The 15,357-nt window shown below is 65.3% G+C and overlaps 1 protein-coding gene and 1 long non-coding RNA gene across 2 annotated transcripts; both read right to left on the reverse strand.

The window, feature by feature from the left end:
- Nucleotides 1-733: 733 nt before the first annotated feature.
- On the reverse strand, nucleotides 734-14,061 carry LOC131574375 (myelin protein P0-like). Its single transcript, XM_058828825.1, is given in 6 exon segments — nucleotides 734-1,033; nucleotides 2,166-2,226; nucleotides 2,736-2,871; nucleotides 5,816-6,029; nucleotides 9,713-9,879; nucleotides 13,899-14,061. Coding segments are annotated over 6 exon segments (918 nt in total). The 5' UTR covers nucleotides 13,957-14,061; the 3' UTR covers nucleotides 734-751.
- On the reverse strand, nucleotides 8,468-8,743 carry LOC131574377 (uncharacterized). The gene is made up of 3 exons (XR_009276494.1): nucleotides 8,728-8,743; nucleotides 8,520-8,622; nucleotides 8,468-8,486 (listed from the first exon to the last, which is right to left on the reverse strand). It is a non-coding gene; the product is annotated as an uncharacterized LOC131574377 (long non-coding RNA).
- Nucleotides 14,062-15,357: the final 1,296 nt, after the last annotated feature.

Here is a 15,357-nt window from a genome sequence, read left to right on the forward strand (position 1 = left end):
TCCTTCAGGAGCCCCCCGAATTGGGAGGGACAGGACAGGGTGGGTGGGGGTCCCTCAGGTGCCCCCCGAGTTGGGAGGGACAGAACAGGGGTGGGGGTCCCTCAGGAGCCCCCCGAGCTGGGGTGACAGAACAGGGCTGGGGGTCCTTCAGGAGCCCCCCGAGCCGGGGGTACAGAACAGGGTGGGTGGGGGTCCCTCAGGAGCCCCCCGAGCCGGGGGGACAGAACAGGGGTGGGGGTCCCTCAGGAGCCCCCCGAATTGGGAGGGACAGGACGGGGGGGACAGGACAGGGTGGGTGGGGGTCCCTCAGGAGCCCCCCGAGGCGGGGGGGACAGGACAGGGTGGGGGTCCCTCAGGAGCCCCCCGATTTGGGGGGACAGGACAGGGGTGGGGGTCCCTCAGGAGCCCCCCGAGCCGGGGGGACAGAACAGGACAGAACAGGGTGGGGGTCCCTCAGGAGCCCCCCGAGCCGGGAGGGACAGAACAGGGGTGGGGGTCCCTCAGGAGCCCCCCGAGCCGGGGGTGACAGGACAGGGTGGGGGTCCCTCAGGAGCCCCCCGAGCCGGGGGTACAGAACAGGGGTGGGGGTCCCTCAGGAGCCCCCCGAGTTGGGAGGGACAGAACAGGGTGGGTGGGTGGGGGTCCCTCAGGAGCCCCCCGAGCCGGGGGGACAGAACAGGACAGGACAGGGTGGGTGGGGGTCCCTCAGGAGCCCCCCAGCCGGGAGGGACAGAACAGGGGTGGGGGTCCCTCAGGAGCCCCCCGAGTTGGGTTTGATGACGCTCAGCAGGGCGCTCTTGAGGCTGCCCCGGCTCGGGGAGCGGGCGGCGGGCGGGGGTCCGGCCTGGGGGTCCCCCCGCAGCTCCATCTCGATGGTCATGATGATTTTGGGGGGCCGGGGGTCCCCCTGACCCAGCCCCGGCCCCGGGGGTCCCTCCCTGCCCTCCAACCGCTATTTCTTGTCCTTGCGGGGGTCGCCCTTGGCTTTCTTGGCGCTGCGGCCGTGGTCCAGCATGGCGTAGAGCACGGGGGCCTGCGGGGACAGAGGGGACAGCGGGGACAGGGGGGACAGAGGGGACAGAGGGACAGGGGGTGTCACCTTCCGTCCCTGGGGACAGCGGGGACAGGGGGTGTCACCTCCTGCCCCTGGGGACAGCGGGGACAGAGGGGACAGAGGGGACAGAGGGGACAGGGGTGTCACCTCCCGTCCATGGGGACAGCGGGGACAGCGGGGACAGGGGGGACAGGGGGGACAGAGGGGACAGGGGGTGTCACCTCCCGCCCCTGGGGACACTGGGGACAGCGGGGACAGGAGGTGTCACCTCCCGCCCCTGGGGACAGCGGGGACAGGGGGGACAGAGGGTGTCACCTTCCGTCCCTGGGGACAGCGGGGACAGGGGGGACAGGGGGGACAGCGGGGACAGGGGGTGGCACCTCCCGTCCATGGGGACACTGGGGACAGGGGATGTCACCTTACGTCCATGGGGACAGCGGGGACAGGGGGGACAGCGGGGACAGGGGGGACAGGGGTGTCACCTCCCGTCCATGGGGACAGCGGGGACAGAGGGGACAGAGGGGACAGGGGGGACAGCGGGGACAGGGGTGTCACCTCCTGCCCCTGGGGACAGCGGGGACAGCGGGGACAGGGGGTGTCACCTCCCGCCTCTGGGGACAGCGGGGACAGGGGGGACAGGGGGTGTCACCTCCCGCCCCTGGGGACAGCGGGGACAGGGGGGCTTCACCTCCCGGCCCCGGTGACAACGGGGACAGCGGGGACAGCGGGGACAGCGGGGACAGCGGGGACAGGGGGGACAGAGGGGACAGGGGGGACAGAGGGGACAGGGGGTGTCACCTCCCGCCCCTGGGGACAGCGGGGGACAGCGGGGAGAGGGGGGACAGAGGGGACAGAGGGGACAGAGGGGACAGAGGGGACAGAGGGGACAGGGAGGACAGCCCCCCGTGTCCCCCGTGTCCCCAGTGTCCCCAGTGTCCCCAGTGTCCCCAGTGTCCCCCGTGTCCCCCAGTGTCCCCCGTGTCCCCAGTATCCCCAGTGTCCCCCGTGTCCCCAGTGTCCCCCGTGTCCCCAGTGTCCCCCGTGTCCCCAGTGTCCCCAATGTCCCCAGTATCCCCAGTGTCCCCAGTGTCCCCAGTGTCCCCGCGCTCACCTGGCGGCCGCGCTTGGAGCCGTCCTTGCCCGAGCGCTGCAGCTTCCCCTTCTCCATGGCGCTGCGGTTGTTTGTATTTTGGGGTGAAAAAGGCATAAAAAGGTGAAATTTGGGTGGGATTTGGGTGGGATTTGGGGAGGGGTCTGGGTGGGATTTGGGGAGGGGTCTGGGTGGGATTTGGGTGGGATTTGGGTGGGGATTTGGGGTGGGATTTGGGTGGGATTTGGGTGGGATTTGGGTGAGATTTGGGTGGGATTTGGGGAGGGGTCTGGGTGGGGATTTGGGTGGGATTCGGGTGGGATTCGGGTGAGATTCGGGTGGGATTTGGGTGGGATTTGGGTGGGGATTTGGGGAGGGGTCTGGGTGGGATTTGGGTGGGATTTGGGTGGGATTCGGGTGGGATTCGGGTGGGATTTGGGTGGGATTTGGGGAGGGTCTGGGTGGGATTTGGGTGGGATTTGGGTGGGATTTGGGGAGGGGATTCGGGTGGGATTTGGGTGGGGTCTGGGTGGGATTTGGGTGGAATTTGGGTGGGATTCGGGTGGGATTTGGGTGGGGGTCTGGGCTCACCTCAGCCGCCGCTGCAGGACCGCCTGGCGCCGTTGCCAGCAGTAGCGGGTGATGTAAACCAGGGCCACCAGCGCGGCCACCAACAGCAGGACACCGGCGATGACAGAGCCCAGCACGACACCGTAACGGGTGGGGACTGGGGGGACAGGGGGACGGTGTCACCTCCCTGTGTCACACTCGGTGTCACAACCCTGTGTCACACTCGGTGTCACAACCCTGTGTCACACCCCTGTGTCACCCCCTGTGTCACCCCCCTGTGTCACACCCCCCCAGGGCATGGGGACAGGGGGACGGTGTCACCTCCCTGTGTCACACTCGGTGTCACAACCCTGTGTCACACCCCTGTGTCACACTCGGTGTCACACCCTGGTGTCACCCCTGTGTCACCCCCTGTGTCACAACCCTGTGTCACACTCGGTGTCACCCCCCTGTGTCACCCTCGGTGTCACACCCTGGTGTCACCCTCCTGTGTCACCCCCCTGTGTCACCCCCCTGTGTCACACCCCCCCCAGGGCATGGGGACAGGGGGACAGTGTCACCTCCCTGTGTCACACTCGGTGTCACACCCCTGTGTCACCTCCCTGTGTCACTCTCCTGTGTCACTCTCCTGTGTCACCCCCCTGTGTCACACTCGGTGTCACACCCCTGTGTCACCCCCCTGTGTCACACTCGGTGTCACATCCCTGTGTCACACTCGGTGTCACACCCCGGTGTCACCCTCCCAGTGTCACACACCCCCCAGGGCATGGGGACAGGGGGACGGTGTCACCCCCCTGTGTCACACTCGGTGTCACCCCCCTGTGTCACCCTCTGTGTCACCCCCCTGTGTCACACCCCCCCCAGGGCAAGGGGACAGGGGGACAGTGTCACCTCCCTGTGTCACACTCGGTGTCACCCCTGTGTCACCCCCCTGTGTCACACTCGGTGTCACACCCCTGTGTCACACCCCTGTGTCACACCCCTGTGTCACCTCCCTGTGTCACACTCGGTGTCACAACCCTGTGTCACACCCCCCCAGGGCATGGGGACAGGGGGACAGTGTCACCTCCCTGTGTCACACTCGGTGTCACACCCCTGTGTCACCTCCCTGTGTCACACCCCTGTGTCACTCTCCTGTGTCACCCCTCTGTGTCACACTCGGTGTCACACCCCGGTGTCACCCTCCCGGTGTCACACACCCCCCAGGGCATGGGGACAGGGGGACGGTGTCACTCTCCGGTGTCACCTCCCTGTGTCACCCCCCCGGTGTCACCCTCCTGTGTCACCCTCCTGTGTCACCCCCTGTGTCACCCCCCAGTGTCACCCTGCTGGAAGTGTCACTGTCACCAGTGGGGGTGCAGGGAGGTGACACCAGTGGGGCTCAGGCAAGTGCCACCAGCCCGGTGTCACCTCCATCCATGGGGGCTCAGCCAGGTGCCACCAGCCCGGTGTCACCTCTGTCCAAAGAGGCTCGGGAAGGTGCCACCAGCCCGGTGTCACCTCCATCCCCGGTGTCTCAGGTGCCACCAGCCCGGTGTCACCTCCATCCCCAGCATCTCAGGTGCCACCAGCCCGGTGTCACCCCCATCCCCGGTGTCTCAGGTGCCACCAGCCCGGTGTCACCCCCATCCCCGGTGTCTCAGGCAGGTGGCACCAGCCCGGTGTCACCTCTACCCACAGAGGCTCAGAGAGGTGACACCAATGGGGCTCAGAGAGGTGACACCAGCCCGGTGTCACCTCCACACCCGGTGTCTCAGCCAGGTGCCACCAGCCCAGTGTCACCTCTATCCCCGGGGTCTCAGCCAGGTGCCACCAGCCCAGTGTCACCTCCATCCCCAGTGTCTCAGGTGCCACCAGCCCGGTGTCACCCCCACCCACAGGGTCTCAGCCAGGTGCCACCAGCCTGGTGTCACCCCCACCCCCGGTGTCTCAGTCAGGTGCCACCAGCCCGGTGTCACCTCCATCCATGGGGTCTCAGCCAGGTGACACCAGTGGGGCTCAGATAGATGCCACCAGCCCAGTGTCACCTCCATCCCCATGGTCTCAGTCAGGTGCCACCAGCCTGGTGTCACCCCCATCCCCGGTGTCCCAGCCAGGTGTCACCAGTGGGGCTCAGCCAGGTGCCACCAGCCCGGTGTCACCTCTACCCACAGAGCCACACACAGGTGCCACCAATGGGTCTCAGGCAGGTGCCACCAGCCCGGTGTCACCCCCACCCCCGGTGTCCCAGCCAGGTGGCACCAGCCCGGTGTCACCTCCACCCCCGGTGTCTCAGGTGCCACCAGCCCGGTGTCACCTCCATCCCCGGTGTCTCAGGTGCCACCAGCCCAGTGTCACCTCCACCCCCGGTGTCTCAGGTGCCACCAGCCCGGTGTCACCTCCATCCATGGGGGCTCAGCCAGGTGGCACCAGCCCAGTGTCACCTCCATCCCCGGTGTCTCAGGTGCCACCAGCCCGGTGTCACCCCCATCCCCGGTGTCTCAGGCAGGTGGCACCAGCCCAGTGTCACCTCCACCCCCGGTGTCTCAGGTGCCACCAGCCCAGTGTCACCTCCATCCCCGGTGTCTCAGTCAGGTGCCACCAGCCCGGTGTCACCCCCACCCCCGGCATCTCAGGTGCCACCAGCCCAGTGTCACCCCCACCCACGGCGTCAGGTGCCACCAGCCCGGTGTCACCCCCACCCCTGGTGTCTCAGGTGCCACCAGCCCGGTGTCACCCCCACCCCCGGTGTCTCAGCCAGGTGCCACCAGCCCAGTGTCACCTCCACCCCCGGTGTCTCAGGTGCCACCAGCCCGGTGTCACCTCCATCCTTGGCGTCTCAGTCAGGTGCCACCAGCCCGGTGTCACCTCCACCCCCGGTGTCTCAGGTGCCACCAGCCCAGTGTCACCCCCATCCCCGGTGTCCCAGGCAGGTGGCACCAGCCCAGTGTCACCCCCACCCACGGCGTCTCAGGTGGCACCAGCCCGGTGTCACCCCCATCCACGGCGTCTCAGGTGCCACCAGCCCGGTGTCACCCCCATCCACGGCGTCTCAGGTGCCACCAGCCCGGTGTCACCCCCACCCCCGTTGTCCCAGCCAGGTGTCACCAGGCCACCCTCACCTTTCTCCAGCACGTAGAGGGTGACCTGCGAGGACTTGCCCACGATGTCGGGCGGGTTCTTGACGTCGCAGGTGAAGGTGCCGTTGTCGCTGGGCTCCAGGCTGTGGATGACGATGGAGCCGTCCCTGCGCCGGGGGTTCCCCACCCACTCCATGCGCTCCTTGAACGTCCCCACGTCATCGATGTAGGGCTGGCCCTTGGCGAAGTGGAAGATCTGCCCGTGGTGACAGCGGTGTCACCGTCACCGCGTGGCACCGGGGACAGCGGGGGTGGTGGCGGTGGGGAGGGGATGGGGGTGACAGGAGGAGCTGGAGGTGTCCCCAAGGTGACACCGTGGTGGGGTGAGGTGTCCCCAAGGTGACATCGTGGTGGTGTGAGGGTGTCCCCAAGGTGACACCGTGGTGGTGTGAGGGTGACCCTGGGGTCTGGTGGGTGACAAGAGGAGCTGGAGGTGTCCCCAAGGTGACACCGTGGTGGTGTGAGGGTGTCCCTGGGGACAGGGGTGTTGGGAGGAGCTGGAGGTGTCCCCAGGGTGACACCGTGGTGGTGTGAGGGTGTCCCCAAGGTGACACCGTGGTGGTGTGAGGGTGTCCCTGGGGTCTGGTGGGTGACAGGAGGGTTCTGGTGGTGTCCCCAACGTGACACCGTGGTGGTGTGAGGTGTCCCCAAGGTGACACCGTGGTGGTGTGAGGGTGTCCCCAAGGTGACACCGTGCTGGTGTGAGGGTGTCCCCAAGGTGACATCGTGGTGGTGTGAGGGTGTCCCTGGGGACAACAGTGATGGGAGGAGCTGGAGGTGTCCCCAAGGTGACACCGTGGTGGTGTGAGGGTGTCCCCAAGGTGGCACCGTGGTGGGGTGAGGGTGTCCCCAAGGTGACATCGTGGTGGTGTGAGGGTGTCCCTGGGGTTTGGTGGGTGTTGGGAGGGTTCTGGAGGTGTCCCCAAGGTGACACCGTGGTGGTGTGAGGGTGTCCCTGGGGACAGGGGTGTTGCGAGGAGCTGGAGGTGTCCCCAAGGTGACACCATGGTGGGGTGAGGGTGTCCCTGGGGTCTGGTGGGTGACAGGAGGAGCTGGAGGTGTCCCCAAGGTGACACCATGGTGGTGTGAGGGTGTCCCTGGGGTCTGGGGTGACAGGAGGAGCTGGAGGTGTCCCCAAGGTGACACCGTGGTGGTGTGAGGGTGTCCCTGGGGACAGGGGTGTTGGGAGGAGCTGGAGGTGTCCCCAAGGTGACACCGTGGTGGTGTGAGGGTGTCCCTGGGGTTTGGTGGGTGTTGGGAGGGTTCTGGAGGTGTCCCCAAGGTGGCACCGTGGTGGTGTGAGGGTGTCCCTGGGGACAGGGGTGACAGGAGGGTTCTGGAGGTGTCCCCAAGGTGACACCGTGGTGGCGTGAGGGTGTCCCCAGGGTGGCACCGTGCTGGTGTGAGGGTGTCCCTGGGGTCTGGGGTGACAGGAGGAGCTGGAGGTGTCCCCAGGGTGACACCGTGGTGGTGTGAGGGTGTCCCTGGGGTGACATCATGGTGGTTTGAGGGTGTCCCCAAAGTGACACCGTGGTGGTGTGAGGGTGTCCCCAGGGTGACACCGTGGTGGTGTGAGGGTGTCCCCAAGGTGACACCGTGGTGGTGTGAGGGTGTCCCCAAGGTGACACCGTGGTGGTGTGAGGGTGTCCCTGGGGTCTGGTGGGTGACAGGAGGAGCTGGAGGTGTCCCCAAGGTGACACCGTGGTGGTGTGAGGTGTCCCCAAGGTGACACCGTGGTGGTGTGAAGGTGTCCCTAAGGTGACACCGTGCTGGTGTGAGGGTGTCCCTGGGGACAGGGGTGATGGGAGGAGCTGGAGGTGTCCCCAAGGTGACACCGTGGTGGTGTGAGGGTGTCCCTGGGGTCTGGTGGGTGTTGGGGCAAAGGGACACTGAGGGGACACTGAGGGGACATTGAGGGGACACTGTGGGGACACTGAGGGGACACTGTGGGGACACTGTGGGGACACTGAGGGGACATTGAGGGGACATTGAGGGGACACTGAGGGGACACTGAGGGGACATCCCGGTGACACCACAGGGCACGGGGACACTGCTGGGACTGGGACCCGGTGGCCACTGGGGACACCTTGGGGACACCTTGGTGAAGGAGCCGTCCTGCTGGCACAGGGACGTGGGGACACCGGGGCTGGTGACCCTGGGGACACCCTGGGGACACACTGGGGACACCCTGGTGACACCCTGGGGACACCCCAGTGCCACCACAGAGCACGGGAACACTGCTGGGGCTGGAACCCAAGGGGTAGCAGGGCTGGGGACACCTTGGGGACACCCTGGGGACACCCTGGTGACCCTGGTGACCCCCTGGTGACCCTGGGGACACCCTGGGAACACCCTGGGGACACCTTGGGGACACCCTGGGGACACCTTGGGGACACTGGGGCTGGTGACCCTGGGGACACCTTGGGGACACCCTGGTGACCCTGGTGACCCTGGTGACCCTGGTGACCCCCTGGTGACCCTGGTGACCCCCTGGTGACCCTGGTGACCCTGGTGACACCCTGGTGACACCCTGGGGATACCTTGGGGATACCTTGGGGACACCCCAGTGCCACCCTCAGGGAAGGAGTCATCCTGCTGGCACAGGGACGTGGGGACACCGGGGCTGGTGACACTGGGGACACCCTGGGGACACCTTGGGGACACCGGGGCTGGTGACCCTGGGGACACTGGGGACACCCTGGGAACACCCTGGGGACACTGTAGACACCCTGGTGACACCCTGGGCACACTGGGGACACCCTGGTGACACTGGGGACACCCTGGTGACCCTGAGGACACCCCGGGGACACCCTGGGGACACTGGGGACACCCCAATGCCACCACAGAGCAAGGGGACACTACTGGGACTGGGACCCGGTGGGCACTGGGAACACCCTGGGGACACCCTGGGGACACCGGGGCTGGTGACCCTGGGGACGCCCTGGTGACACCCTGGGGACACCTTGGGGACACCCCAGTGCCACCCTCAGGGAAGGCACAGAGACGTGGGGACACCGGGGCTGGTGACCCTGGGGACACCCTGGGGACACCTTGGGGACATCGGGGCTGGTGACCCTGGGGACACCTTGGGGACACCCTGGTGACCCTGGTGACCCCCTGGTGACTCTGATGACCCCCTGGTGACCCTGGTGACCCTGGTGACCCCCTGGTGACCCTGGTGACCCTGGGGACACCCTGGGGACACCTTGGGGACATCGGGGCTGGTGACCCTGGGGACACACTGGTGACCCCCTGGTGACCCCCTGGTGACCCTGGTGACCCTGGTGACCCTGGTGACCCCCTGGTGACCCTGGTGACCCCCTGGTGACCCCCTGGTGACACCCTGGGGACACCCTGGTGACCCTGGTGACCCCCTGGTGACCCTGGTGACCCTGGGGACACCTTGGGGACATCGGGGCTGGTGACCCTGGTGACAAGTTGGGGACCCTGGTGACCCTGGTGACCCTGGTGACACCCTGGGGACACCCTGGTGACACCCTGGGGACACCCTGGTGACCCTGGTGACCCCCTGATGACCCCCTGGTGACCCTGGTGACCCTGGTGACCCCCTGGTGACCCCCTGGTGACACCCTGGGGACACCCTGGTGACCCTGGTGACCCCCTGGTGACCCCTGGTGACCCTGGTGACCCTGGGGACCCCCTGGTGACACCCTGGTGACCCTGGTGACCCCCTGGTGACCCCCTGGTGACCCTGGTGACCCCCTGGTGACCCTGGTGACCCTGGGGACACCTTGGGGACACCTTGGGGACATCGGGGCTGGTGACCCTGGTGACCCTGGTGACCCTGGGGACACCCTGGTGACCCTGGTGACCCTGGTGACCCTGGTGACACCTTGGGGACACCCTGGTGACACTCACGGAGATGCTGTCGCGGGATCCCTCGGCCTGGAAGTGCCAGGTGACAGAGATGTCCTCCGAGATCCACTCGCTGGACCAGAAGCTGCAGGACAAGGTGACCCGGGACCCCACGGTGCCATAAACCTCGCGCTGCGTGTACACGTGGATTGGGGACACCGGCGACACTCCTGGTGACACAGCGGAGCCGTCACTGTCACCACAGTGTCACCCGACACTGTCCCCGAGCTGCCACCGAGCGGCGTGATGGCACCGCAGAGGTGGGGACAGCTGGTGGCCTCAGGGGACAGCGGCGTGGTGGCACCGCTGTGGCACCCCTGGTGGCTCCAGGGGACAGCGGAGTGGTGGCACCGCCCCGGTGGCACCGCTGGTGGCCCCAGGGGACAGGAGGGTTTGGGGGTGTCAGAGGTGTCACCAAGCTGGGGACAGCGGAGTGGTGGCACCGCAGAGGTGGGGACAGCTGGTGGCCCCAGGGGACAGGAGGGTTTGGGGTCCCAGAGGTGTCACCAAGCTGGGGACAGCGGCGTGGTGGCACCACTGTGGCACCGCTGGTGGCTTCAGGGGACAGCGGAGTGGTGGCACCGCCCCGGTGGCACCGCTGGTGGCCCCAGGGGACAGCGGAGTGGTGGCACCGCCGAGGTGGCACCGCTGGTGGCTTCAGGGGACAGCGGAGTGGTGGCACCACTGTGGCACCGCTGGTGGCCCCAGGGGACAGGAGGGTTTGGGGGTCCCCGAGGTGTCACCAAGCTGGGGACAGCGGCGTGGTGGCACCACTGTGGCACCGCTGGTGGCTTCAGGGGACAGCAGAGTGCTGGCACCGCTGTGGCACCGCTGGTGGCTTCAGGGGACAGCGGAGTGCTGGCACCGCCCCGGTGTCGCCGCTGGTGGCTCCAGGGGACAGCGGAGTGGTGGCACCCCCGAGGTGGGGACAGCTGGTGGCTTCAGGGGACAGGAGGGTTTGGGGGTGCCAGAGGTGTCACCAAGCTGGGGACAATTGGGGGAGTGCCACCAAGGTGTCACCAAGGTGGGGACAGGAGGGTTTGGGGTGCCAGAGGTGTCACCAAGCTGGGGACAGGAGGGTTTGGGGGGTCCCAGAGGTGTCACCAAGTTGGGGACGGGGGGGGGGGGTGGCACCACCGCGGTGTCCCCTGTGGTGGCTCCAGGGGACAGCGGCGTGCTGGCACCGCAGAGGTGGCACCGCTGGTGGCTTCAGGGGACAATTGGGGGGTGGCACCGCCGCGGTGTCCCCGGGGGTGGCTCCAGAGGTGTCCCCACGGGTGTGTCCCAGCGTCCCTGTGCCCGGTGACACGGGTGGGAGGTGACAATGGGACTTTGTGTGCGCTGGTGACACCGTCAGGGCTGGGTGTGGCACCCCCCCGACTGTCCCCAGCTTGGTGACACCTCTGGGACCCCAAACCCTCCTGTCACCAGACTGGTGACACCTCTGGGACCCTCCTGACAGCCACCCCCTCCTGTCCCCAGCTTGGTGACACCTCTGTCACCCCAAACCCCCCTGTCCCCAGCTTGGTGACACCTCTGGGACCCCAAACCCCCCTGTCCCCAGACTGGTGACACCTTGGTGGCATTCCCCTGCCTTGTCCCCACCTTGGTGACACCCCTGTCACCCCAAACCCTCCTGTCCCCAGCTTGGTGACACCTCGGGGACCCTCCTGGCACCCCCATCCCCAGCTTGGTGACACCTTGGTGGCATTCCCCCAATTGTCCCCAGCTTGGTGACACCCCTGGGACCCCCAAACCCCCCTGTCCCCACCTTGGTGACACCTTGGTGGCACTCCCCCAGTTGTCCCCACCTTGGTGTCACCCCTGTCACCCCAAACCCTCCTGTCCCCACCTTGGTGACACCTCTGGGACCCCAAACCCGCCTGTCCCCAGCTTGGTGACACCTCTGGGACCCCCAAACCGTCCTGTCCCCACCTTGGTGACACCTTGGTGGCACTCCAATTGTCCTCAGCTTGGTGACACCTCGGGGACCCCCAAACCGTCCTGTCCCCACCTTGGTGACACCTTGGTGGCACTCCCCCAATTGTCCCCAGCTTGGTGTCACCCCTGGGACCCCCAAACCCTCCTGTCCCCAGCTTGGTGACACCTCGGGGACCCCCAAACCCTCCTGTCCCCAGCTTGGTGACACCTTGGTGGCACTCCAATTGTCCCCACCTTGGTGACACCTCTGTCACCCCCAAACCCTCCTGTCCCCACCTTGGTGACACCTCTGGGACCCTCCTGGCACCCCCATCCCCAGCTTGGTGACACCTTGGTGGCATTCCCCTAATTGTCCCCAGCTTGGTGTCACCTCTGGGACCCCAACCCCTCCTGTCCCCAGCTTGGTGACACCTTGGTGGCATTCCCCCAATTGTCCCCACCTTGGTGACACCTCTGGGACCCCCAAACCCTCCCGTCCCCACCTTGGTGACACCTGGGGGACCCCAAACCCCCCTGTCCCCAGCTTGGTGACACCTCTAGGACCCTCCTGACAGCCACCCCCTCCTGTCCTCAGGCTGGTGACACCTCTGGGACCCCCAAACCCTCCTGTCCCCACCTTGGTGTCACCCCTGTCACCCCAAACCCCCCTGTCCCCAGCTTGGTGACGCTTCTGGGACCCTCCTGGCACTCCCCCAATTGTCCCCAGCTTTGTGACACCCCTGGGACCCCCAAACCCCCTGTCCCCAGCTTGGTGACACCTTGGTGGCACTCCCCCAGTTGTCCCCAGCTTGGTGACACCTCTGGGACCCTCCTGACAGCCACCCCCGCTTGTCCCCAGCTTGGTGACACCTCTGGGACCCTCCTGGCACTCCACCAATTGTCCCCAGCTTGGTGTCACCCCTGTCACCCCAACCCCCCTGTCCCCAGCTTGGTGACACCTTGGTGGCACTCCCCCAATTGTCCCCACCTTGGTGACACCCCTGTCACCCCAAACCCTCCTGTCCCCAGCTTGGGGACACCTCTGTCCCCCCAAACCCTCCTGTCCCCAGCTTGGTGACACCTTGGTGGCACTCCAATTGTCCCCACCTTGGTGACACCCCTGTCACCCCAAACCCCCCTGTCCCCACCTTGGTGACACCTTGGTGGCACTCCCCCAATTGTCCCCAGCTTGGTGACACCCCTGTCACCCCAAACCCTCCTGTCCCCAGCTTGGTGACACCTTGGTGGCACTCCAATTGTCCCCAGCTTGGTGTCACCCCTGGGACCCCAAACCCCCAGTTGTCCCCAGCTTGGTGACACCCCTGGGACCCTCCTTGAAGCCACCCCCTGCCCGTCCCCAGCTTGGTGACACCTCTGGCACCCCAAGCTCTCCTGTCCCCACCTTGGTGACACCTTGGTGGCACTCCAATTGTCCCCACCTTGGTGACACCCCTGTCACCCCAAACCCCCCTGTCCCCACCTTGGTGACACCTTGGTGGCACTCCCCCAATTGTCCCCAGCTTGGTGACACCCCTGTCACCCCAAACCCTCCTGTCCCCAGCTTGGTGACACCTTGGTGGCACTCCAATTGTCCCCAGCTTGGTGTCACCCCTGGGACCCCAAACCCCCAGTTGTCCCCAGCTTGGTGACACCCCTGGGACCCTCCTTGAAGCCACCCCCTGCCCGTCCCCAGCTTGGTGACACCTCTGGCACCCCAAACCCTCCTGTCCCCACCTTGGTGACACCTCTGGGACCCGCCCTGAAGCCACCCCCGCCTGTCCCCAGCTTGGTGACACCTCTGGGACCCCCAAACCCCCCTGTCCCCACCTTGGTGACACCTTGGTGGCACTCCAATTGTCCCCACCTTGGTGTCACCCCTGTCACCCCAAACCCTCCTGTCCCCAGCTTGGTGTCACCCCTGTCACCCCAACCCCCCTGTCCCCAGCTTGGTGACACCTTGGTGGCACTCCCCCAATTGTCCCCACCTTGGTGACACCCCTGTCACCCCAACCCCCCTGTCCCCAGCTTGGTGACACCTTGGTGGCACTCCCCCAGTTGTCCCCATCTAGGTGACACCCCTGTCACCCCAACCCCCCTGTCCCCAGCTTGGTGACACCTTGGTGGCACTCCAATTGTCCCCACCTTGGTGACACCTCTGTCACCCCAAACCCCCAGTTGTCCCCACCTTGGTGTCACCCCTGTCACCCCAAACCCCCCTGTCCCCCCCCCCGCCCCCCCCTGGTGACACGTCCCTTGTCCCCAAGCTCACCCAGCGCTGCCACCAGCCCGGCCAGCAGGAGGAGGTGGCGGGTGGCCCTTGGGGACATCGTGGCGGTGACACGGAGGCGACAGCGGTGGCCACCAGGGGTTTTAGGGTGGCCCGGGGACAGCTGCACCCCCAAAAAGCGGCCAATGGGATCGGGGAGCGGGGGGGGACCCTCAAAGGGGACATTTAGGGACGTGAGGGGGACGGGGACAGGGTGGCCTTTGTCCCTTTTTGTCCCTTTGTGTCCCTTTGTCACTTTGTCCCTTTGTCCGGCCGCATTCCCGGGGGCGGCTCGGGAGGAATGCGGCCCCTGGGGGGGGGGGTGGGGGTGGAAAAAGTGGGAAAAAAGTTCGGGATTTGGGGAAAATTCAGGGATTTGGGGGGAAAAATTCCGGGATTTGGGGAAAAATTGGGATTTGGGGGGGGAAATATGGGATTTGGGGGAAAAATCTGGGATTTGGGGGGAAAAAAATGGGATTTGGGGGGGAAAAAATGGGATTTTTTTTGGGAAAATCGGGATTTGGGGGGAAAAAATCTGGGATTTTGGGGGGAAAATTGGGGATTTGGGGAGAAAAATTGGGATTTGGGGAGAAATTGGGGATTTGGGGGGAAAAAATCTGGGATTTGGGGGAAAAATCTGGGATTTGGGGGGAAAAATCTGGGATTTGGGGGGGGGAAATTGGGATTTGGGGGGAAAATTGGGATTTGGGGGGGGGGAAATGGGGATTTGGGGGGAAAATTGGGATTTTTTGGGGAAAATCTGGGATTTGGGGGGAAAATTCCGGGATTTGGGGAAAAAAACCGGGATTTGGGGGGAAAAATCTGGGATTTGGGGAGAAAATTCAGGGATTTGGGGGAAAAATTCCGGGATTTGGGGGGAAAACCCGGGATTTAGTGGGGGAAAATTGGGATTTGGGGGAAAAAATTCCGGGATTTGGGGGGGAAATTCAGGGATTTGGGGGGAAAATCTGGGATTTGGGGAGAAAATTCAGGGATTTGGGGGGAAAAAATGGGATTTGGGGGGATAAATTGGGATTTGGGGGGGAAAAAACCAGGGATTTGGGGGAAAAAACCGGGATTTTTTGGGGGAAAATCGGGTTTTGGGGGGAAAAAATTTGGGAGTTTGGGGGGAAAAATTGGGATTTGGGGGAAAATTGGGATTTTGGGGGAAAAAATTCCGGCATTTGGGGAAAAAAATCTGGGATTTGGGGAGAAAAATTGGGATTTGGGGGAAAAAACCAGGATTTTTTTTTGGAAAATCGGGATTTGGGGGGAAAATTCCAGGATTTGGGGAGAAAAACGGGATTTAGGGGGAAAAATCTGGGATTTGGGGGGGGGGGGAATTGGGATTTGGGGGGATTTAGGGGAAAAAACCGGGATTTTTGGGGGGAAAATCGGGATTTGGGGGAAAAAAAACGGGATTTGGGGAGGTTTGGGGGGGGTTGGGAGCCCTGTCTTGGGG

This window comes from Poecile atricapillus, unplaced genomic scaffold (genome assembly GCF_030490865.1).
Source record: "Poecile atricapillus isolate bPoeAtr1 unplaced genomic scaffold, bPoeAtr1.hap1 scaffold_276, whole genome shotgun sequence".
Classification (NCBI taxonomy): Eukaryota; Metazoa; Chordata; class Aves; order Passeriformes; family Paridae; genus Poecile; species Poecile atricapillus.